The 25,200-nt window shown below is 40.2% G+C and overlaps 1 protein-coding gene and 1 long non-coding RNA gene across 18 annotated transcripts in view; one reads left to right on the top strand and one right to left on the bottom strand.

Annotated features, from left to right (window-relative positions):
- ZNF385D (zinc finger protein 385D) overlaps window positions 1-25,200 on the bottom strand; it is a 410,518-nt gene that overhangs the window by 51,668 nt on the left and 333,650 nt on the right. For all 15 annotated transcript variants that reach the window (XM_088653767.1, XM_088653769.1, XM_088653775.1 and 12 more), the window contains one exon: window positions 11,439-11,601. In XM_088653767.1, the coding sequence (XP_088509893.1) occupies window positions 11,439-11,601 (163 nt within the window). The remainder of the gene's footprint in view (window positions 1-11,438; window positions 11,602-25,200) is intronic.
- Window positions 1-25,200, top strand: part of LOC118091789 (uncharacterized) — an 81,604-nt gene that overhangs the window by 21,160 nt on the left and 35,244 nt on the right. The window lies entirely within an intron of this gene.

Raw genomic sequence — 25,200 nt, 5'->3', positions numbered from 1 at the left:
AGTTTCTACCAGACAAACAATGAGCTGTAAACCACAGGACAAACCTTGAGTGCAGTTTGTGGTTTGGGTGGGTTAAACCAAAACATGGCTTAGCACAGCTTAGTAGCAGAGTCGCTCCTCCAGAAGCCTGCATGTTTGCTCATGTATGCTTAGCCATGGTTTGGCTTAGTGATTATATTTCAAATCAGAATACTTTGGTAAGATGACAAGATGATAATGCTAGAGGACAAGAAGGAGACGAGGCTCTGGCTCCCAGAGGGTCTCTGTCTAGTAGGAAACATCCTACCTGTCAATAATGATGAGCCTCCTCTAGTATTAATATTACCCTAATGAATTCCACTTTTAGAGCTAAAAACTGGGTGCCTTAAACCCATACAGCCTTTTTAAAGACCTTCTCCAAAGCCTTTCATTCACTATGTTTCAATCTGACATGTACTGTACATTGCTTTGGAAGAACTGGGGAGGTTATTTTAGTCCGGCTTCAAAAAATAATGAGAACACCATGAAAGACTGCATCAGAATGCTTCCAACCATTTAATGACCTTTTGATAAAAATTGTCGGCAGATATTTAACCGGTGGGAGTAGGCTGATGGTGGCTATAGAACAGCAGGCAGGATCACTTAATTGGGTGGTGGGTTAAAGGAATAATCGACTGGTAGATGTCTCAGGCGAGTTTACTCCTATTTTGAATTTTTCTTGTAGCTATTAAACCAGCAGAGTAGAAAATAGACACATTTGGATGACAAATTGGGAACGCTAGTTGTAATAAGGAATAAAACTGTAGAACAGATGTCTCAGGACTCCCATGACAAGGTGAATGAGCTAAAAAGCTCATTTTAGAGTAGGCTAGCTTATTGCATGCAAAAATGAGATAGCTTGGAAAACCCAGCAAGAAAATATGATAAACAACTTAGGACTTTTTCCTACCAAAGTTGACAAGCTAATCTTTAGCTCTGCCTTATGATCATCATCTGATCAAAATGCTTACACACACACAAAAACAACAACAACAACCAGAAAACTAGTAGATAGGATTCTTAAACCCGGATTCTTTGGGGGGAGTCATGTGCTTGGCACCTGGCACGGGTGAGCTTCACCAGCAGTTGTAATGTCAAGGAAGTGCTTTAAAATATAGACCATCAAACATTAGGCACAGCTGATATCTCGGAGAATAAATTTATAGGAAAAATATAGGTCAGATGTGTCACATGTGTTTCAGCAAAGAATTCTAAAGGAAAATCAAGAATAATTGAAGTTGCTGCATTGGATGAAAAATTAGGCAATTCAGAGGGCAATTTATGCACTGTGGCTAATTGGGCTGACTTTGATTGCTGCTTAATCACTCTCACTGTGGATATGTGGGGAATGCAGGTAAGATGCAGACCCTTGAAACGCAGTTGATGCCCTGGGGAAGGAAATGCAAATAGGTTCCCTTTCCCCTCTAAAAAGCCAAGCCATGTTTCTCCATAGACAGAGTAGAGTTAGGGGGCCTGCAGATTGCCTTTTTATTGAACACTCATCGTGATTTGATAGTCACGAACGTTGACACAGAGCTCAAATTATGCCGGGTCTCTACTGAGCATTCATACTGATTTGCTTGTGGGGCAGTCATGCAACAATGAGCATTTATCCTACATTCATCCTGACTTGCTTGCAGGGTATTTATATGTCTCCCTGTTAGTCAGGGCTCTTTCACACTTCTGCTTGTTCTGGAAATTCGGGGGAACTCGAATTTAGTACTAAAGAGCAGTTTCCCCCGGGGGATAGAAGTGGAACAAGAGGAAGTGTACATAAAACCTCAGTCAACCACCCCACACCAAGCCACCAAAAGCTCCTTCTTTATAGAGCGGATTCACTGTGCTGGGGCAACAGAGTGCTTTAACCCACTTCAATTATGCAGACCTAAACTTCTGGAATATGTCTGAATCCCATAGGCATCTTAAAAGTTTGGGGAGGGGGAAGAAACCAAGAAATAGGGGGTGCAATTTATCCCTAGGCACATGCTAATGCCATCCTTGCATCCATTAAGGCTATATTCATGACAATGACAATGATAATTATTACTGCATATAAATATTTTATAACTATATACAATGCAAAGAAGCTTATTTTGGAATGCTCAGGGAAGAATTTTAAGTTTCAAGTCCGTAAGAGCTACAAATGGCTGCTGAATGGCAATATTAGCACTGCCCTATATATCAACTGAATATTTCCTGCCCACTTCTTTCCTTCTCCTAATTCCACTTCTGTCAACTGTTACACTTTCCTCCATTGCTCCTTTTCAGTCTAGTGCTTTGAAGCAGCAGCTGCTGCAATAGCCTATGTCACCTGAACTCCATTTAGGGAGCGGGCCTGCCAAATCGGTGCTGTGTGTCATTTCAGCCTGTTCACCATCTGTTCACCATCAGTGGCCAGTTATGAGTTTCGGAGAGAAGCTCTGAGTGGAAATGCAGGAAATAATCATGCCTTCTCCCCCCCCCACTTTTTTTTAAAGCAGAAAGATGTCTGTTGGCACTGATGGTCTCTCTCTTTCTGCCTGGATCTTAAATTTATTTTAAACCGAATATCTCTATGTTTTGCACAATGCCATGGCCCTCATGCATTTTCCCCATTCTCACCTATTGTTCCAGCTTCAACTACTCCTGTATTTCATTATTTCCCCCATCAGCACTCACAGGCAAAACTACGAACATATCAACACTTCCCTTGTCACAGAAGATAATTTGTCATGGTGCAGTTGTTTGAGCAGGAATGTATATCCAGATTATAGTTATAAGCAGTGAGGACTGGGTGGGGAAGAAATATTGCATGCAATTTCTGGGCATTCCCCAGACATTACTTTTACTGCTCTCCAAAGATAAACTTTCCTATTTGTTAAATATATGTTACATAAATTTCAGTTTGATCTGGTTCTAAAACTCAAAAGCAGTATCGGGGCTTGTGATCCTGGCTGGATAATGGTCAGGGTCTGTAGCTTTCCATTGGCCTGTTTTACCCCCTGACAGGCTCAGATGAAGACAAAATTTATGAAATATATAAAACTAGGCAGACAGACCAAAACGATGACAAAGAAAAGTAAGGAAGAAGACGAGCTCATATTTTCCATGGGTGCAAACAGGTATAATTATTGGAATTAACACACATGCACCAATCAACACCAGCTTATTTGATAACTTGGTCCAAAAAAAATGAGTTATGTCTAGATGTGGTACAGAGGTTCGGGTAACTGATCAATGACTCCAAAAAATCCAGGGTGAAGGAATCCAGAGTTGAAAATCTTACAAACAGTTAGCAGATCCTTGAAAATGATTTCTCCTTCTTTTGGAAGTAAAGCTAAACTATTACACTTGAGTGACTGTGGGAGAGGAGTCAAGCTATAATTTCCAGGCATAGGGTAGGATTTGGAGCCTTCTGGACAGGGAATTCATGGTTCTGTGGCTGGGCCCATTCATCACAAGTTTGGTGGTAGTGCCCGTCACAAATAATTGAAGGACACCCAAAAGATGGTTTGATAAAAATTGTGGGCATTCCATTAGCTTGTTGGCAGAGCCTCTGATTTCAGTGGAAATATAATCCACGTGCTACAATCTCTCATTTAAGTTATAATAAAAAATAAGCCTCTTTTCCGTCAAGGAATGCACAAACCAATAAACAAAAATATAATCCAAACAAATATAAGCAAGCAAACAAACAAATACAAACACAGCGAAACTATAAAAAGCTTCCATCCAAAATAAGCCATCCACCTGGAGTTCAAACACCTTGTGGAATTAAACAAACAACAACAACAACGAGATGTAAACTACCATACTTTCATGTACTCAGTGACTTCTGGTTACCAATGTTAAGTAATTGTGGAACATTCTTAAGCAGACATCCCCAAACTGCGGCCCTCCAGATGTTTTGGCCTACAACTCCCATGATCCCTAGCTAACAGGACCAGTGGTCGGGGAAGATGGGAATTGTAGTCCAAAACATCTGGCGAGCCAAAGTTTGGGGATGCCTGTTCTTAAGCCTTGAATGGAATCCAATGAATGCCAGGGTTCAGCATGGTGTGCACCGCCAAATTAACAGGGATGAGTGGGAGAGAAGATGGTCACTGTCATGCTTTTATGGAGGGTGGTGACATTGTGACCATGTTCCCTGGAGCCCCTATCCCTGACTTATCCAGGGCAGATACCTGAGTATGCCTTGTGGTGCTGTGAACTTTCTTCCTGAACTTGCTGGGTCACTTGCCGAAGCAGCTTAGTTCTATTACACCATGTAGACATTCCATTTATGCGCGAGGAACATTAAAACACAATGGGTGTGACTTCAGAGCAAACATATATAGAATTGTGATGTTCATGTCATTTAAACTGCTGTAGTCTAAAGCATTTTTAAAATGCACTCCAGGAGATGTCAACACCCTGATTCAACAAGTGCTCTAGTATTACTTTATTTGCCCACAGCTCCTTCCAGAATCATTCTGTTCCCCAAAGGCTAATGGTATAAGCAAGATAACAAATGGATCTTTCCCTTCCTGCTTCGCATTGCAGAGGGGCTGGACTTTCCCATAACCTTCATTACCAATTACAGGTAGGTAGCCATGTTGGTCTGACATAGTCAAAACAAAAAATAAAAAAAAATCCTTCCAGCAGCACCTTAGAGACCAACTAAATTTGCCATAGGTATGAGCTTTCGTGTGCATGCACGAAACACTCAAAGTTTTCTGGTGATAGTTTGTCTGTGGCGTCAGTCAACTGAAATCTTGACCAATGTGCTGTTGCTGACACCTCATCCACCATTTAAACATATATATTTTTGTACATGACATAGTGGTGGTGATGGCAATAAGACCTCCTCTCCTCTTACTTCAGATCTCACATTAATCTTCCAAACATAGCTTTATAAAGCTGTTTATTATTTTTATTTTTTCCCCAAAAGCGCAGGTTGAAAGTATGCACATGATTTCCAAGTAACTTAGCAGGCCGGCTTCCTCAGTAGCACACATGCTTTTGATCAGTATTATCAGAGATCTAAATACCCACTTTTCTTGGCCACTTCCCAATGCCGTGAGGCATTAAAGAATTGCCTTTTTACAAGCAATATAAACCTAGGCGTTTCCCCCCTTTTCTTTCTTTACTACTCTGTATAGTGTGTATATAGACAGGGAAAAAAATGATCCAGTACAACAGGATGTACTAAATCAGAAACTTTCATATCATCTCTAGGCTTTCCACAGTCTAAAGCTGAGAATTCACTCCCTGAGGCTGATATTTGTGCTTCCATAACTGAAGATTGCAGGGACTGAAGCTGAACCCAAGACAAATCTAATGTATTTGTTTCCTCCATGGAGTTGTAGTCTCTCTTCCATATCTACTAAGGTTCACCATTCAGGAGTTATTTTTACCAAGCCACAATCATGAACACAGTGGTACCTCTGGTTACGAACGCTTCTGGTTATGAATACTTCAGGTTACGAGCTCCGCTAACCCGGAAGTAGCTGCTCCTGGTTGTGAACTTTGCCCCAGGGTGTGAATGGAAATTGCGTGCCTCTGGCGCACGTGTAGTGGGAGGCCCCATTAGCGAAAGTGTGCCTCAGGATAAGAACAGTTTTAGCTTAAGAATGGACCTCCAGAACGAATTAAGTTCGTAACCAGAGGTACCACTGTATCCAGAATCTTTGTGCATCAGAAACATTCCTTTTACACCATTCGAGATTTTTTAAAGGTGAACTTTTGCAGGCTTTAGAACCAAGGCTGTAAGGCTTAGAAAAGGTTCATTGTTCCAAATGACATGAAAATACTATGCAACCCTATTAATCAAAATGCCTTTTACAAGATTACCATCATTTTACTGCTATGCTTTTTTAAAAAGCCCCCTTTTCATTCTTCACTTATATTGGCCCTTCTCCCAGAGGTAAAACTACCATTCATCATTGGCACAAGCTAATTTTATTAATGCATAAAAATTAGCATTGCCCATTGCCTTGCACTGAGACTTTAAAAATTACCAAGTAGATAAGGGGTGAAACCTACTGATTTGCTTTCTGTGCTGTTTCGTAGCTGCTAAAGTAGTCAGTCCTTTCGAGATACAGTAAAGAGTTCTAGATCATTTCGTAAAATCATTCTTAGCACAGGAATAAGTTCCAGTCGTTGATGCCTTTGTTACACTTCCTTTCCATGTTAACCACCAAGCCAATAAATACCTTGATACTATTCAACCTCTGTCGCAGGCTGCTGTACAGATCTGGCAACATAGAATGCATATAGATAACCTTCTTAAAAGCTCAGTAAGGAACATGTAAGTCCTATTTGGTGATTCTACTCATGGTTAACAATACACTTGGGTAAGAAGCAGTGCTGCACTGAATAGTCCTTCCCTTTGGCATGTGTACACAGAATGTAAATGTCTGGAGGGAAAGCCTTCACTTGTACAGGCGCCCAAGGTGATTTGGAACCCTTGAGGAGCGTGCTTGAATAGGACTTGATGGGAGTTGCAATGCAACACCTTTACCTGGATCCCTTGGGAAACTATGTTCCATGGCCTCTTGTTGCCATTATCTGCAGTCCCCAAAGTTCTACAAGCTGCAACATCCAGGGATACCAATGTAGCCACCACTCAACTAAGCAAAAGCTGATTCATGGTTGATACTGGGTTGAGTGGAGTAGAAGGGCCAGTGTGGATTTCTATCTGTTTGGTCCAGTGTTTCACCCTTCCTCCTCAAGGAGTTCATGATGCCATTCTTGATTCTCCTCCTGCCATCTTTGTATCTAACTTGTGAGGTAACTTTGTTTGAGAACCTAAGAGGTTCTTGCCCTATGCCTCTCATTGTTTCTGGGTCCCAAATTACCTCCTATGCTATAAAGGTAGGGGAGCAACCTAAATACTATTTGGACGTATGCATGGGCGTACCCAGGAACAAATCTAGGGGGGGGGCAAGCCATGGTCATCCAGGTTGTGACATTTCAGCACGGAAAAGGCGAATCAAACCAAAATTTTATTATATATAATTATAGCCGTGTTTTATTACGGTAGTTATACGGTAGTTATTACAATTATTTGCTTGAATTTTTTAAAAAATTCTATTCTAATTACATGTCTTATACTAATATCATTTTTCTTGGGTTTGAAGAAAATGTTGAGGTTTGTTTGGTGCGGCCTTTTCATAGCTGCCAAGTTTTCCCTTTTCTCGCGAGGAAGCCTATTCAGCATAAGGGAAAATCCCTTTAAAAAAGGGATAACTTGGCAGCTATGCCTTTTTACGTACCTGGACTAAACAAACCGGCAGTTGTGTGGTATAGTAATGCATATACAGTCCTGCCACCAGACTACTATACTACACAAACTCTTCACCGGGAACAAAACTGAATTCAATAACCACATCTTTTAAAGATGCAGGAAAATTAAGGAGTACTCTCACCGGAGGAGAGTATGGTAGGGTGCCCCTCTTTCCCTAAGAAAATGTTGAAGATTATGGTGTTAAGCAACCCCCAAGCTACATCTGCTCCTGGTGGTCATCTAGTCCCCCCCCTGTAATGCAAGAACATGCACCTATCCCATATGGGGATTGGGCCTGCAAAAATTTGGCTTTATCAGCACTACTATCCTGCCAACCAATAATATGCAGCTTGCCCAAATGGGGATAGAACCTGCAACCTTGACGTTAATAGCACTACTATTCTGCCCAGAAAAGTACCTCATAGATCGAGGGGGTCCTAGTGGTCATCTAGTCCAACCCCCTGTAATGCAATAATATGCAGCTCTCCCATATGGGGATTGAACCTACAAGTTTCATAAAGAAGATTCCCATTTCTACCTAGAGATGCCAGGGACCTTCTGCATGCAAAGCAGGCTATATTCACTGTGGTACAGCTCTAAGATTAGGTTAAGTAATTAGGCCAAAGGTCATTTAGTAATCTCGACAATTTACTGGAGATTTGAAGAATATAATTTATTATTGATATAATTTTATTTATTCATTTATTTTCTATATTAAATATTTATTTTTATTATTTTTATTATTATCATTCTTACTACTACTACTATTACTACTACTGATTATTATAGAGCATTATTTACTCTTTATGCAAGGCGAGCATAAACTAGCAGCTATGAGAGTAAAATAATCAAGCAACAATAACAAAAGCAAAACAATGTAACTAGGATTAGAGTGATTTAGCTGCTGGCTAGAAAGGGACTTAGAGGGAACCTTTATGATGCAAAAACCAACAGAGGTGACCCAGCAATCCTTCCCTGTCCCAGGATGAACACTGCATCTCCGCTGCCGGCTGTTTTTGTTTTTGTTTTTGCTGCGTGGGAGCTTCCCCCCTTTTTTTGCTTCTCTAGGGAGGGGCAGCTGCACCCCCCCTGCCCCGTGCTGGGTACGCCCATGGACATATGCCCCATTTCCCCACTTTATGAAAACTGGGCAATTAAGAAGTACAGAGCCAAAGGAGGAACTGGCACCTGAGCAATGGAGTGACTGAGAGGGTAGGAGAGAAATTAGGGAGGGTGGCAGGAAAGGGGGAATAGGCTGGAGGACAAGGGAGAACCTGGAGTGCTGCAGGAGAGACAGAATGCATGTGGATAGACAAGTCAGATGCAGTATAAATTACCCTCTAAAACTGCATGCTTTAAGGGTCCTGCCCCCCCCCCCAATTCCCATCAAATCATAGATCATATATGATCTTTAAAAAAAAAATCCAGCACTGCCATGATAAAAACATTTAATCTGCCATGATAATTGTTTTTTTTAACAAGGGATCCCATCAAATCGCAGGTCACTTCTGTGTTCACATATGAGCTCTGTGATTTGTTGTTGGTTTAGATGTCATCCTAGGTTTTAAAAAATCCATGATATGTTTTTGGAGAGACTCATACTTTCTCTCCCATCAATAACTGAAGCACATCTGAGAGAGAGTCTTCTCGGGAACTCTGATGATTTTCTGCTGGCAGACAACAACCAAAACCAAACTTCTAATGGCCATATTTGCTTATGTAGTTACTACTAGAAGTGTGCATGCACATGAAGCTTATACCCAGAACAAACTTAGTTGGTCTCTAAGGTGCTACTGAACAATTTATTTTTATGTTTTGTTCATTTTATAGATGCGTTTTAAATGTCTTGTCTTTAAATTTGCATTTTACTGTATTTTATTATTTTATTTTATTGTGTTTGTATTTTATTGCTGTTAGCAGCTTTGATTTAATGAAACACAATAGAAATTTGGAGGAAAGGCAGAACCCAATTTAATAAATAAGCAAAAAACAACAACCCTATGGGTTAGATTACATAGAGGCTGTGACTTGCTAATTCGTGGTTTATTGAGGAACTGATTGTGGGCCTCCCATGTGCAAAATGAATTGCATTCTCAGTTCGCAGTGGACAGCACTGAATTGTAACTGAGTTAACCAATAGTAGACCTGCAGCAACAACACTGAGAACATCTAGGAAACCAAAGAATCAAACTGCAGAGTCTAAAGGGGAATAGAGGGGCATCTAGTTCAGTGTCCTGCCCCAAACCTAGGGCCACTCACACACCCAATCTATGCAATCCAGACCACAAAGTAGCACAAACACAAAATGCAGCTTATTGAGCAGATGCTCCAAATGATTTCATCAGGTAGGACTAGCCACATGTATAGACTGTGGAAATAAGCACCAGAAGTGTTTTGCATGGTTCAACAGCACTTTGAAGAGGATCAAACATTCCCGACAGACATGAAAATGTTTAGAAACAGTAATCCTGAGATGACTCCATAATTGGTTGTCACAGTAGCTCTGCATTGGCCAAAGGGATCAGTCCTTATGATTCTTTCCTATCACCTTTTTCTGTTTTCTACCTTACATATTACTACTTTGGTTTGGTTCTTGTTTCTTTATTTGATAAAACTGCCACAAGCCTGCAATTACAACAATTTGGTATTTTGTTCTACAGATTCTTTTAAAAATATTTCAAGCCAACATCCAGCTGAAAGAATGTTGAAATGATGAAAGATCATAAACATCTGGGTTCCAATCTCTCCTCCCTGCAACAAGTTCATTGCACAAACCACTGTCTCTCTCAGCCTTTGATCAAAGTTGCTGTAATGACAATTACAGAACACTGTTTGCTGATAAAATGCATAAGGAAAGAAAGTCGCACCTGTGGATACAACCTTTATTGATAACAGGTATTGACAAGCAACCCCCACCACCACCCCCAATTGCCTGAGAAAAGAAAGTCACACCAACAAAGCCTAGGAACACTCTTTTTTGAAAGGATCAGTTCACTGCAGTGTAAACACTGCATTCCCTTAAAACTGGGCAGCGTTCGGGGTGGGGGTGGGGGGGAAGATGACCATATATAAAGGCAGAGTAAGACTTCCGAACCAATGCCTTGCAAGTTTGCGCTGTGCTAAACTGCAGTGTAGAAAATCCCTTGGTATCAAATGGCCTGCCACCCACAGTAACTACAGGAGAAAAAACAAACGACTTGACTCATTTCACATTTCTCTTTTCAGCAAGTCTTTTATGTATGCACTTCATGAGTCTGCATACAACAAGCATATGACAAGTGACAAGATCAATTCTTTCATGTGAGGTACTGCAACCATCTGCCTTTGAAGTTTCCTGGACAGTGGCTCAGATTTTAAATACCAGGTTACTCAAATTCCATCTCCTTCACTAGCCGCCTGCAATTCTTTTGACTACCAGGAGAAGGAACAAGAACACACACACACACACACACACACACACACACACACACACACACACTGTTCTCAATCCATATTTTTCAGGCTCTGAAAGCAACCATAATAAGTAACCATAATATATATATCTGTCACACTTACCTGTTTCTGAGAAGTGGGGCTGTGTAGGTATTATCCTGCTTGAAATCATGGAACACCCATTTGAAATAATAATGCAGTGCTTAAAAATTTGTGACAATAAAGCTTTGATAAACAATGCTTTTTATCACAGGCTCCCAGTCTCAATTAGTGCTGTTTTTTTTAGCCAAAAATGTGTCACAGCTGACTGGAGAGAGGGAGGGAGGGAGGGAGGGAGGGAGGGAGGGAGGGAGGGAGGGAGAGAGAGAGAGAGAGAACAAGAGAGAGAACGCCTACATATAGACTACAAGTTCCTGAGCATTTCTATTTAATTGTTTGCTTGCCCTAGACATTTCTCATCTTACACATATGCATTTATGCCTGAAATAATGACAAGTCACTTTGTGCACAAGAGAAATCCGTTACACAACTCGTCATGATTACCTTACTCTCATAAATTTACTGCGAAGAAGAAAGAAATCAATATTACATAGAATGATGGATCAAGCATGAATCAATGTGGCAAGCACATAACCAAACGGACATGGCGGTAAACAAGAAAAACAACAACAACAACAACAACAACAACAACAACAACAACAACAACAACAGAAATAAACCACAACAGAGATTATCGCTTAACCTGTTTTGTCAGAGCTGGCATTGATGGTATTGGTAGTGATGGAAGTGAAGGTAGTCTTTGCGCTGTCCTTGGTAGTTACAGATTTCTGCTTATTTTTCATGGCTTCCAGTGCTTTGAGCTTCTTGGCATGTTTAGTGCCTTTGTAGTGGGCCGCAGCCTGGCTCTACAAAGGAGAAGAAAATGAACCATGCAATCAGGCTCATTTCTAAACTGGCATTCTCTGTATTAGTACAAATACAGACCACCTTTCAATAATGGGTACCATTCGCCATACAAAGGCAGTGAACCAAACTGCAGAATTATTTTTAGAATTGTATTTTGGAAACAGTGAGCTACTACATTCTAACACCACCAATATTATAAATATTGCACAGGGCTATCTGGCTTTCTCAACCCATATAACAAATTCCTTTCGGAATTTTGGCAAATCATTATTCTTCCTCTCTAGGGAATGGAGCAAGGAGACACCTCCCCCCCCCCTTGCAGTTAGCTATTAACTTGAACATAGATTAAAGGGGGATTTGATTTTAAAGGCAGAAGTGGAAATGTTTCAAGCAGATACCAGGACACAAAAGGGAAATCATGCCTAACTTTGCAATGCAAAAGATAGCCTTCGACCAAACCAAGGCCTTTTTGCAAAATTCAAAATAAGTGACATTGCTTTGAAGCACAGTGCTAAAACTTGCAACATCTCCAGGTGGTGAAGCTTTTTGGTGGAGTTAGAGTGAAACTACGACTAATTTGTAGGGGACATAGTGGACGGTAATTGTCAAGGGATTAGCTTATCACATGTGGGTTTCCTTCTTGTTGATGGGATAATGTTTGCATATAGTAAAAACACCTGTACCCTGGAGGGCTCACATGTGGTAAGATAACTCCTTGAAACTCACCAAATGAAGTAGCCATGCTCGCCTACTTCATTCCAGAATTGGCATTCCAAAGTAGTCATGACTTCACCCCAACTCTGTCAATATTGGGAACATGGTGAGCAACTCTGACTTAAATCTCTTGCCCCATTGTTCAAATTATCTTGCTAGTGAAGGCCACTTGGTTGCGAAGACCACAATTCAGTTAAAATATATGTGGGTGTGTGGCTGGTATTTGGTATGAAAAAAACACCATTTGTCCCTAGCACGAGGGGGGGGAAATGGGGGGGGGACCAGAATGGAGCTCTGAGGATAGGAACTGGCTGAATTTTAAATGGTTGCAATCATTATTGGTGCAAGAGATAAGGTAGGAGATTAGGTTAGGTCCCCCTCACATACCTCAATTGTGTATCTGAGTGTACCCCTTTATTTTCTCTGATACAAATGACTGGCTGCCATTCACAACTATAGGAAAATACAGAATCTTGGGACTGTTGTTATAGAAGCAAATCTTGCCTCTGTGTGACGCTGTGTGGCTAAACTTTGCTGACATGGCTCCCACTGCAACACACTTGCAGTGCACAAGCCTTCCCTTCCTTATCATGGCAGATACTTTGCCAATTCACTATCTGGGTGAAATGGTACTCTCCCCAATCTCACTCCTCTGTACATGCCTTTTCACCTTGCCCATCCAGCCCACGTTTCCCACCTGATATCCACATGTGAATGTAGTGTTTCATTAGGGTTTGCATGTGTAAAATCCAATGCATGTAGGCTCTCTGGGAGGTTGATCATGTTTTTCAGGCCTTACCCATATACGTCTGGGGAGGCTGCTTGGCCTGGTGATCTTAGAGATGGAACAGCCACATGGAGAGGTGGTGAAATATTACATTTCACCATGCATGGAAGAGCGTACAGTCTGAACTGGGTTTGTGCCATCTTTATGCAGAAGTGTGATCTAAACGCTCTGGTTTATACAATGAGATCCACATGTGCATGGATTATTCTTTCATGGGTGGAGATGATATTTCAGGGCAAACTTTGAATACAGCTTGAAAGGGGATTCTGCAGAGCTTCCCTAAGAGAATAGGCCCGTCATGTCACATGGAACACCATATCAGTGCTCACCAAGGTCATGCTGTAATCACTGAGCCTATGCTTTCTATGTTTATTCGTTTACCTAACAGCTGGAACAGTAGTTTATCTACACTACACTTGTTTATCTACAGAAACTGATCTATGATTCCGAACTGCAATGCAGCAAATCTTTATGTACAAAACCAAATGCTTAAGTAGTGACTATCATTGCTAAAGGGCAGGTCACTTAAAATTTGTGCAGCTTGACTACAGAGGACTATTCAGCTGTGCTCATAGTCAAAAGTATCAAGGATCTTTTTTTTAAGGTATTGTGGCAGGTACCCTTATTGAAAGAACACTGGACAGTGGAGATATTAATTAGAAACAACTTGAAAAAAAATAGCACAATCATGCATCTTTTACGGTTTTCAAACAACACATAACATTAAGAGACATACTGTAAGCCAAATGTAAACAGTTAAGAGGTGTTAATTGCTATTAAATTGAAAGACCAATGCTAGGTTAGGATGGCATAAATAAAATGACAGCATATCATAAACATTCACGTCATCATTGCCATGAGTTTGTTTCTGTAGTCCAACAGCGTTGGGTTTTTGTTTTAAGCTGTTTTCTAATTGGAACTAGATTTCAATACTGTCTAAATGACTCAGAATCTTATTCCATCAAAATAAAACTGTCATAATTATCTTGCCTGTGTTAATTTCCATATTATTTGATTATTTCAAGTTCTTCACAGTTATCCTTTTTACTAACGGATTATACAACACTGATTCATATCCTGAGTCCACTCTGATCCCACACCCCAACTTCGGTGAAAGGTACGCAGGCATAAAAATACATCATAATGCACTGGATTGGAATTTATCAGATTTATGTCTTCTGAAATATAAAATGAAACTGCTCTCAGCGCACAGGTAAAACTGAATAGCAAACGTCCCATGGAGTGCCTACTCTCAGATGCATTTAAATGCTTTGTGTTAAAGTTTCAGAATGTAAATCTTTAATTTCCATAGGGATATGAAGGCATTTAAGGTTGTTTCAAGATAACTAGAGTTGGCAGTTCTATGGTACTTCTATGTGGGAAAGATAGATTGTTCGACCAACAGATTTAACCAGTTTTTAAATAAAACTACACCAGAGATTCCTTCCTGAACCTTTAGAGTTGAACAGAAAAATATAATAATAATAATAATAATAATAATAATAATAATAATAATAATAATATCATTGTGTTTTCCTGTAAAGTAAATTATAAGAATGGAAAAAGATTGGGAAGATCGGGTGGTGGTGGACTATCCTTCGCTGGCAGTTTTTGAGCAGAGGTTGGATAGCCATCTATCATGGATGCTTTAGTTGAGATTCCTGCATTGCAGGGGATTGTACTTGATGACCCTATGGGTCCCTTTCAACTCCACAGTTCTATAATTCTATTATACTGTATTCCCCTAGGATATTTGTGCAATACACAATAGTAATATTTGGCTGAATAATTTAATTTACCAAGTTAAAATTACAAAAAAGGGAGGGAAAGAGAAAACATAAAATGCCATCTTCTTGACACAAAAGGGCTAAAATCTGACAGATGTTTTTTTTTGGGGGGGGGGAGAATGTAATTACTATGCCAGAATGTCGTGCAGAAAAGGAAAAATGGAGCCACAGCCTGAACCTGATGCAGAACTGTGGAAGGAGACTGAGTGACTGATTGCACCATTTTATCCAGGGTTGGAAAGAAGCGTACATACTGTGACATTCCTTAAGATAATAGTGGCAGAAAATGAAAAGTACATTGAAAAGGAATTTTAAAATCATTTATAGCAATCTTCTAGAAAGACTAGTGCTATGCAAGTGAGCAGTGCTTGCATTTATTTGGCAATCTGTAACATCTGTCACTGTGAGTTTAGAATATATTGTTTAATTTTACCTGCATCTGCGAATCCCAGGCATAATGAGGTGGTGTAAAAATCAAATTAACAAAGGAAGATTTGATGGCTTCCTGTTCCTGCACATTGTGGGACCTCTGTCTCACCACCAGCCACACAACAACTACTACTAAGGTATCTACAATGTAGATCTATTTTCATTTTACTTATACTGGTTCAAGACTTACAACAAGTGTAAGGATTAGTTCGACAATATTGATTATCTTTTATTATTAATTCAACATACAATTTGTTTACTCTTTAATCATTTAATAAATAACTTGCACAAGAAGCCTTCAACTGAGTAATGACTGATAAGGTTTTGAAAGATCTTACCCATAGCAACATGTCTGCCTAATGCTAAAATTTCTAGAAGGAAAACTGACTTAAGAGTATTTTAAAGTGGAAAAAACCTAAGTATGAACTCCTACATGACTAAGGCATAAAACACTGTGTTGCACTGCTAAAGGTAAGAGTAAAGGACCCCTTTACAGTTAAGTCCAGTCGCGAATGACTCTGGGGTTGCAGTGCTCATCTCGCTTTACTGGCCGAGGGAGTCGGCGTACAGCTTCCAGGTCATGTGGCCAGGATGACTAAGCCGCTTCTGGCGAAGCGAGAGCAGCGCACAGAAACACCGTTTACCTTTCTGCTGGAGCAGTACCTATTTATCTATTTGCACTTTGACGTGCTTTCAAACTGCAAGGTTGGCAGGAGCTGGGACTGAACAACGGGAGCTCACCCTGTTGCAGGGATTCGAACCGCCAACCTTCCGATTGGCAAGCCCTAGGCTCAGTGGTTTAGACCACAGCGCCACCCGCGTTGCACTGCTACTAGTGGGGAAATTACATCAAAATGATATCTCAGCAATCCTCCCTTGCAATGGTGGCAAAAACTAGAGTGTCTGCTACAATTGCAAATCCCAGAAAGTTGTTTGCTTAAGTGCTCTGAAGCAGTTTGCTCTGCAAGTGTCTGCTTTGTTAATTGTGTGCAGGGGGAGTCAATTGATTTAATTAACCAAAGGCTTAGGAGAAATGTTTTTGCCTGAAGCATAAAGATATATAACGAAAGCGCCAGGGGAGTCTCCTTGGGGAGAGAATGCCACAAATGGAGGGCAAATTCCACAAAAGGGGAGCCACCACAGAAAAGGCCCATTCTCATGTTGCCAGACACAAAGAAGGGCCGAGATGATGGCTGGGGCCAAGACAACAGTCTGGGTTAAAATGGGCCACAATCTTATCAGTTACAGGGTAGCTTACAAAACAGTGGTGGTGCATGCTCAAAATTCCAGTTCTCAGACAGGGTGGTAGCTCTCTGAAAACAACTAACTCATCATGTGGAAGAAACTTAGCTGAATCATGGAACAGACTGAAGCTGAGTACATTAAGATCCCCTCAAATAGGCTAGGCTGTTCATAACCTGAGGTACCACTGTACTATCCCTACTTCTCAATGGCGGTTCCTGAGCTGGAGACCTATACATGGCTAAACAGATAAACAATGCTTGCATGCTGTATATTGGCACTGCACCATAAGAAGCAAATTACACATACACACCTTTTTTTTTAGTCAACAACTTAAACCGGGGTCCCCAAACTTACCTGGCTTCGGGCCGGTGCAACGCGGCGTGGGAGCGCACGTGCACAAGCTATTTCTGACGCACTTCCAGGTGGGAGGTGCGCCCGGAATAGCTTGTGCGCATGCGCACGGGCATCTTCCGACCCGGAAGTGCACCAGAAATGACTCTAGCACATGCGCGCAAGCTATTTCCGGCACACCTCCGACCTGGAAGTGGGTGGCGGTGGTCATTGTGGGCCGGATAAAAGAGGCCTTTGGGCCATATCCGGCCTGTGGGCCTTAGTCTGGGGACCCCTGACTTAAATGAAAGGGAAAGCAAGGATCAATTCTCACACTACTTTTAGAGCAGGCATCCCCAAACTTCGGCCCTCCAGATGTTTTGGACTACAATTCCCATCTTCCCCGACCACTGGTCCTGTTAGCTAGGGATCATGGCAGTTGTAGGCCAAAACATCTGGAGGGCCGCAGTTTGGGGATGTCTGTTTTAGAGGATAGTGATGTGCCACCTGTTCATAAGACTGGTGGCTGAAGTTGTGTTCAGATATAACAAATGGGATCTGTCTTCAAGCTAAGAGATGCAGCTAAGTGCACAGGTGCATAACTAGTTGTTGTCTTATGAGTCCAGGGAGTAAAGATACAAGAAAGGTACAAGAAACATATACTGAAACAACATTTTTTTGGAAAGACTATCAGAATTTTTTATCAGACAAAATTCTGAACCACTTTCCCTGTGAAAACCTCCCCTTTACTGCTGAACCAGAGTGACCAGCAATCTGCAAAAAGCCCGAATTGCCATTTGCTTTGATTCAACATTAAAGAGCAAGCTTTCCTGGTGAAAGAGGTGAGGCAAAAAAAAAAAAGTGCTCAGAGAGGGAACTTTAAAGTGCATACCTGTGCCTAGAAAGTGTGTAGGGGGAAAGTTAAGTGTGGATAAGCCCATAGACATCTCTAGATTTCCCCCCAACTTCTGCCTTTCATTTAGTGCAAGACAGAAGCGGCAAAGCAGCAACAGAAGCCCTCCTACACACACAATTTTCATATTCAGTTATTCACACTGCAGAACCAATGTTTTACAATTTTGCAGTCATCAGCAATGAGGCTCCTACCCTGAAATTACTATATATTATGTATCCCTCATTCATTTATGGATATTCAAAATGTACTTGCCCTTTGGTATACCCAACCTCCAGACTTTTAAATTAACAGTAATTACATTTTGTTAGATGTGTTTTAATGTTAGAAATATTTGAAATTTAAAAACCTCTGCTATTTCAGAATCAAGTGCATAACTTTAATGTAGGAGGTTCTCCAATAACGAATTACTTTATGTATATTCCCCCACTGTTACAGCTCCAGAAAGCTACTCCTCTAGAAAATCAAACTGAACTGGGGGTGGAACACGGGGCCCAATTTTTTTCTCCTTCACGTAGCAACTGCAATTATCATCTGATTGGCTTATTTATTCAGCCCTCCATAATGCTACCTTTCTTTGTGACAGTGATTTCAACAAGTAAAATAGCACCTGTTTCAATGGGTGGAAAGTTTTCACATGGAGTGTTTATTAAACACTGGATAAATTGCCAATCAAATGGAAACCTCCATGATTTCAGTGGGGGAAGGAGAAACACAATTTCAACATATACAGTTCACATGGTCATCTAAACCTTTCATTTATTTATCTAGTTAAATTTCACTCTAATTTTTGAATTACACATTCTGAAACAAAAGCATTGACCTGCAAACGAGGATGTGGTTTTCTCTTTCTAGATGTGAAGTTAGATTTGTGCATATTGAACACCTGTATTAATATAAATAAAATCAATGAAAACCTCTATGTGCATGTTTGGTGGATGGGAAGTAACATCCAAACTTCAAAACTTGGAACACACACACACACACATTTCTATAGCACCCAAGAATTATGAGACATTTCTTAAAATTAAGATAAATAAAAAAATTCCTTCAGTAGCACCTTAAAGACCAACTAAGTTTATATTTTGGTATGAGCTTTCGTGTGCATGCACACTTCTTCAGATACATATTTCGTGTGCATGCACACGAAAGCTCATACCAAAATATAAACTTAGTTGGTCTTTAAGGTGCTACTGAAGGAATTTTTTTATTTTGCTTCGACTCAGACCAACACGGCTACCTACCTGTAATTAAAATTAAGATATAAAGTAAAAAGAACAATTTTCTAGAGATGATTGATACAAAGAAGAAAAACAAATAATAATAATAATAATAATAATAATAATAATAATAATAATAATAATTTTATTATTTATACCTCGCCCATCCGGCTGGGTTTCCCTAGCAACTCATTAATTCTGATTAATTTTAGTTGAACAGAATATCATGGCACCTTATATAAAACTAATGCTTTCCTGAAACTCAATTTAAAGCAGAAATCTTTGTAGCAGCTCCAGCTGAAGCAAAATGGGAGCACACTTACCTGCCCTTAGTCTCTCCTCTCAGATTAGCTGAAAGCTTCCTATTGACTGGTTACTCTCTGAGTCTTGTGAACAAAATAAATAAATGAAACTTGAGTGGGTGCGAATAATGTTGCCAACTTGAGTGTTTTCACCTTGTACCTGTTGCTAGGGAAACCACTTCTTTTGTCTGTATACAATCAAAACAGCAGCTTTGCTGAACTTGGAATTAAAGGGCTGTGATTGGGTCTCGACTCCAAAATGAAAAAGGAAGAAAAGGGGCATAAAAAGAGTATCAGAAATAATGCAGGATCACTGACAAAAAAAAATCGGGTTTACTCATTTGTCCTTTTATTCCTTGATTATATGAAAATGAAGGAATGGTAAATCCAAACTAGGATGATCAGATTGTCCTTTTCTGGTCACCCTAAAACAAGCATTTTGTATATATAAAGAACCCTGGGACACCTGAAAGATCAACACATTTCTGCAACAAAAAGCTTCTGTGGTCCAAACCCCACTTTGTCAGGTACATGAACCTTGCAAGTTGGCAGCAAACCTTAAAAACGAACCACATACTACGGAATATTGTGCTTTCTGATTTGGGGCTTAGTTACATTCTGACTGCATGGGCCATTGATAAGATGCATGCAGCTTGGATTAATGTGTGTTGTTTTAGTTGCTAAGAGACTGCTTTTTTGCATGTTTGGTAATCTCAGTTTCCATCTGACACTGGTGACTGAGTAACAGAACTACTAGAACCGGCATTCTGAGAGCAAACAACGCATATATGGAAGAAAAAAATATTGCACAAATTTAATGGCATATGGGATGCTTTGAATACAACATGATTGTCCCCCCAACAGCATTTGCTATGACCTGGAGCTCCATCTGACACAAAAACCGACACTCCAATAAAATTAATGAAGCTATCACCCTGCATTAAGGCTTGTTAGATCAGACCCAAAACCCATCTAATTCAGCATCTACTTTATGGTGGTCATGCAAGCTACATTTCGCCGGAGTCCTCTCATCCACACAATTATTAAAATGCAGGAACCCTGGCTTCTTTTCCACATGGTCAATCTAATCCTGTTCCTATAGTGCGTAATTGGGTGCTTCCAGGAAGCCCACAAGAAAGACATGAAGGAAATACAGCAACTCTCCCCTCATTGTTGCTCCTCTAGAACTAATATTCAGAGGCATATGGCTTCTGAACAGTAACTGAACAGTAACTCAATACAGGAGTACACCACATGGCATTTGTGGCATTATAATGGAAACAGACATGTAATGCACTCACATATCTGATTGTTGAAGCATCTGATCACATCTCAAACTTCCCTTAGAGGAAAACACAAAGCCAATGTATGAGATTTGGCAAGGAGAGCTTTTTAATTTTCTCCCTCCACCATCTGCCAGTCAATATTTGGAATACTTAGTCTTCATTGTAGCCTAAATTGCTGAAATTATAGGTGGTTTTCCAAAGGAACTTCAAGAGTGAGCTATTTCCAAATCTTACTTGAATCTGTGAGGACAAAATACCAGCATTCAAATTGAACAAACTCAGTTTGGGCAATTCAAGAGATCGGATCCATACAATATTTGAATAAGCAGCTGACCTTCTTAATACTAGAAGTGTTCACACCATTTACTATTGGAAAGAAAATCGTTATATTTTTGTCACTCTTTCTCTGCTTTGGAGGCATTCTGTATTCAGTATCATAGCTGCCAAGTTTTCCCTTTTCTCGCGAGGAAGCCTATTCAGCACAAGGGAAAATCCCTTAAAAAAAGGGATAACTTGGCAGCTATGTTCAGTATATTACCCTTAATGATAAAATGAAATGGCTTCAGCCAGCAAGTATTTTCCCCTGTGGGTCTGTATTAACAGTTTACTTTTTGCAGAGGAGTGCACAAATATGATTAGCTTTTGCAAATTGCTGCTTATTTTGTTACTTGTAAGTAATTTTAATATTATTAACCGTGTAAACAGATGCTTTCCCCCACTATATATACAGCAGTAATGAGCTAATTTAATGTGTGAAAGACAACAAAGCAACTTCAAGAATGAGCTATTTCCGTGAATATTTTAATTTCCCTTGAAATCTATCATGAAAACCAACCATGAACAAATTACTTCACAAGCCCTCCTGTGTCAAAACTGGGAGTTTTAAAAAGTAGTTGTTCATAAGAATGTTACACAACTTTAAATTAACTGTTCTGAAACATCTAAATCTAAAACTTGCTTTCTCATTACTCACTAAATTCCTCCGGGGAGGGGAAACAACTAGCATTTCTTTTACGAGACACAACCACCCAGAATTGGGGGGGGGGGAATCATGCAGGAGATTTCAAAATCATGGACAAAATGGGCGTTGGGTGGGAATCACAGAATAGCATTAGGAGAGGTATAACTGTTAGATTGTTTGTGTTGATGAAAAAGACTGACTACACCCAATCTTCTTCATCTAGCATTTTGTTTTAAGTAGATATACAAAAAAAAAAAAACCCAAAAAACCTCTTCAAGTGAATCACCTATACCAGTCTTTTAAATACTTCGGCTTATGTGTCCTGGACTGATTCCAAATCTTTACCTTAATCTTGATTTATTTACTTTTTAGGACTAGTAGCCATTTGATCCAATAGTATAATGTTGGAACTGGGGGCTTTTAAGCATGAAATGTCCTTCCTAGGTTTACGGCTCATCCACATTTCTGCTTCAATAGCACATTGTCTGATATTGTGCAATGTAGTTATTTCCTGTCATTATGAGTTTCACATTAGCCAGGTGAGTGACCAACCTCCACTTTGCAGACCATCCCAAACTCAACCTTACAAACAATGCAACTTTGTTTATAAGCCTTCTGCTCTGTTTCCTCTTGCCCAGTGTCTTCTTCCTCTGCGTGTCTTGATTCGTCAAGGTAATATTTTACTTTTAAGCATTATCCCATCACAGCACTGTAACTGATTAGTTGCACCATAATGTGATGATTAGTTGCACCATAATGTGCAGATTTATCCCTTAGATGTATTTTAGTTTTCTGTAATGAGCATATTCCATAGGTCTCCTTTCTACTGAAAGAACTTCACTAACAAATGCCTAACCTTGCAGAATATCTCTGCTTACCGAACCACAAACTATACAAAAAGCCCAGCATTCTGGAAAGCATTTTGGTAATTGCAAATGTCACATACTTCTCTCATTAGTTTTAGTGGGTGGGCCTATTAATTATGATTTGCTTTAAGTATTTTTGAAATACCATTCTTTCCATGTAATAATTTGGCTACATAAAGCACATCTTCCAGAGGTTCTGTCTTCTGTAAAATGGGGGGCTGGCATTCCTTGCAAATGTAAGTTAGAGCAAAATTTGTGGTGAAACAATTATTAGATATGCACAACACTGTTCGTTAAGCTTATCTATTTACTCTTCATGGTTTCCGACTCAGGGGCCTGGTTTGCACTTAAGTGTTAAACCGTGGTTTACATAAACAGTAGTTAATAAACCATACATTAGCATTATGTGCAAATCCAGCACAGTGCCTTAACTATGTTTTATTTGCTATGGTTTGTTAGCAAAAAAATAACCCAACCTAAACTATGGTTTAATATGAACTCAGACAGATTCTGAACTATGGTTTAAGTGTATGTATGTATGTTTGTTTGTCCCATCCACATTGCACTGTAAGCTACAGAGGTGATACCAAGAGTGGCTGAAAAATAAAATTACCCAGCAGCTGTTGCTGGGTGTGTTAGCAAAGATGATGTTGTTGCTAGGTCTGCCTGGTAAAGTGATCTTTTCCTCACTCAACTCCTCTACTTCCAGCATCTTAAAGGGACTTCTGTCCCTTCTTAACAGATTGCATCTCTTTACAGAGGTTTCTTCCCTCTGATCTGCCTTTACTGCACAGCTGGGATGTGGAGAGGAAAGCTTAATTAAAACGTTAAAGGGGCTATTGTCCTTTATGACCAGCTTTCACCACTTTACTCAAATGTTTTACTCAAGTTTTAAAAAAACTGCTGCTAGCACTTTACAAGTCATGGCTGTTCAAATTAGCATGGTGCTTTTAAAAAATGTTTTAAAAGCAAGAATACCTCAACTGAGATAGCCACACTGTTAAGTATGCGACACACCCACCCACCACATATTTAGGTTAAGCAGCAGGGATGTTAGCAGCAGCAGAAGCACAAAGACTCCATTGGAACAAACTCAAATTTTATAACACATGGACACAATGTGGTCCCACCCTTCAATCTTTTCCCTCGAGAGAAATGTCAAGTTATGGAACATAAAACCTTGCCTGGTAAAGAGCTTGAGTTCCTTCTCTCCATTTTTTTCTTTTCCAGAATGTGTAACAGTGTTTGATTGCGTCTTCCCAATGAGATATATTCAAACACTTCACTTTGGTGTGTGTGTGTGTGTGTGTGTGTGTGATTTGGGTACCATCTAAAGCAGGCATAGGCAAACTCTGGCCCTCCAGATGTTTGGGACTAAAATTGCCATGATCCCTGACCACTGGTCCTGTTAGCTAGGGGTGGTGGGAATTGTATTCCCAAACATCTGGAGGGCTGGAGTTTGCCTATGCCTGATCTAAAGGCATTTAAGATGACAGAGGAAAGAGTTAGAAACTTTGGGTGGAAACTGGCTGTAGAAAATAATAGGCAGAGAGCTTTTAGAACATTTCTACATCCTTACTCTCAGAAACAGCCAGTGGGATGGGCCATTGGGATGTGGTGAAGCCACAGTACTAGTAGGGTGCTGCAAAGATTTTTGGTATTTCAATTAGGGTGTGTGAAGGAGCAAGAGGTAGATGGTAAGCAGACAGGAGCAGAGGGGGAACAAGCCAAACTTTCACAAAACAACCCAAGTTTTGTTTGATCATCTGCGTGGTGGCTTATAGTTGAAGTGAGGTTTGTTTTATGAACTATGGTTTAGCTTTGGCCTGGCATCACTTGTAAACTAGGCCAGTGTGCCTATTTATCAGATGCTCTGCCATGAGTTTAATCTGAACTTGTGTGGTGTCCAGCAGGACCACTGGTGCAAAGTCATTTCCAGTGCAAAGAATGTCCTGGCATCACTTCAACCCATTCATACAACTGTTCTGCCAGGCAACATAAATACTTAAGAGAATACGAGATGTATCTGCACTCCTGCTGCAATGATTCCATTGCAACTTTTCCGCCAAGGCTACAATACTATGACATTGTTCGTTCTTAATGTCCCCAGTCTCTCTCTCTCCCATACACCCAGTCTTTAACAGTACAGTAATTGCTCCAGATTCTGGATTACTGCCACATCTGCTCACAACTAATAAATGAAAGTCTATCATATTTCCAATATGAACCAGATATTTTCCCTTCCAGCTCACAGACTTAAGATGTATTATCACCTTCAGGCTTCTTATACATGGTGAAACTAATAGGCTTCTTCAAGCATATCACCAGTCGGGGAAAGGCTTAAAGACGGCAAGCTAAGCCAGGGGCTTTCTAGTGTGAATTTGCCAGTAGGGCAAGATGTTGTCCACTGGGAATGAATTAGAATCTACAGTGGAACAGTTTATTCAGCTGAAAGGGAACATTCCTTTCAGCCTATCTAATGCACGTGTATTGTTAACTTGTGTGGGTTCCATGAGTTCAGCAGAGGAACTGTGGACTGCAGTTCAAAGAAGGTTTAGTAGCAGGAACCTAGGTTTGCACATACAAGCTAGTTCCATGCAATGAGAGGCAAGCAGGTTTTCTTTTTTTAGGGGTGGGGAGATCTCTCATCCGTCCTTACCCCTTCCTTTGTTCACTCCAGGTCTTACACTATGTACAGCACATTTTTTAAAAAGGCGTTGGAGCTTCTTTTTCTAGCAGCATAGTAGTGTATTAAAAC

The sequence above is a fragment of the Zootoca vivipara genome, chromosome 11, assembly GCF_965207765.1.
Source record: "Zootoca vivipara chromosome 11, rZooViv2.hap1.1, whole genome shotgun sequence".
In the NCBI taxonomy this organism is placed as follows: domain Eukaryota; kingdom Metazoa; phylum Chordata; class Lepidosauria; order Squamata; family Lacertidae; genus Zootoca; species Zootoca vivipara.
This window is presented reverse-complemented; position numbering and strand designations above follow the sequence as displayed.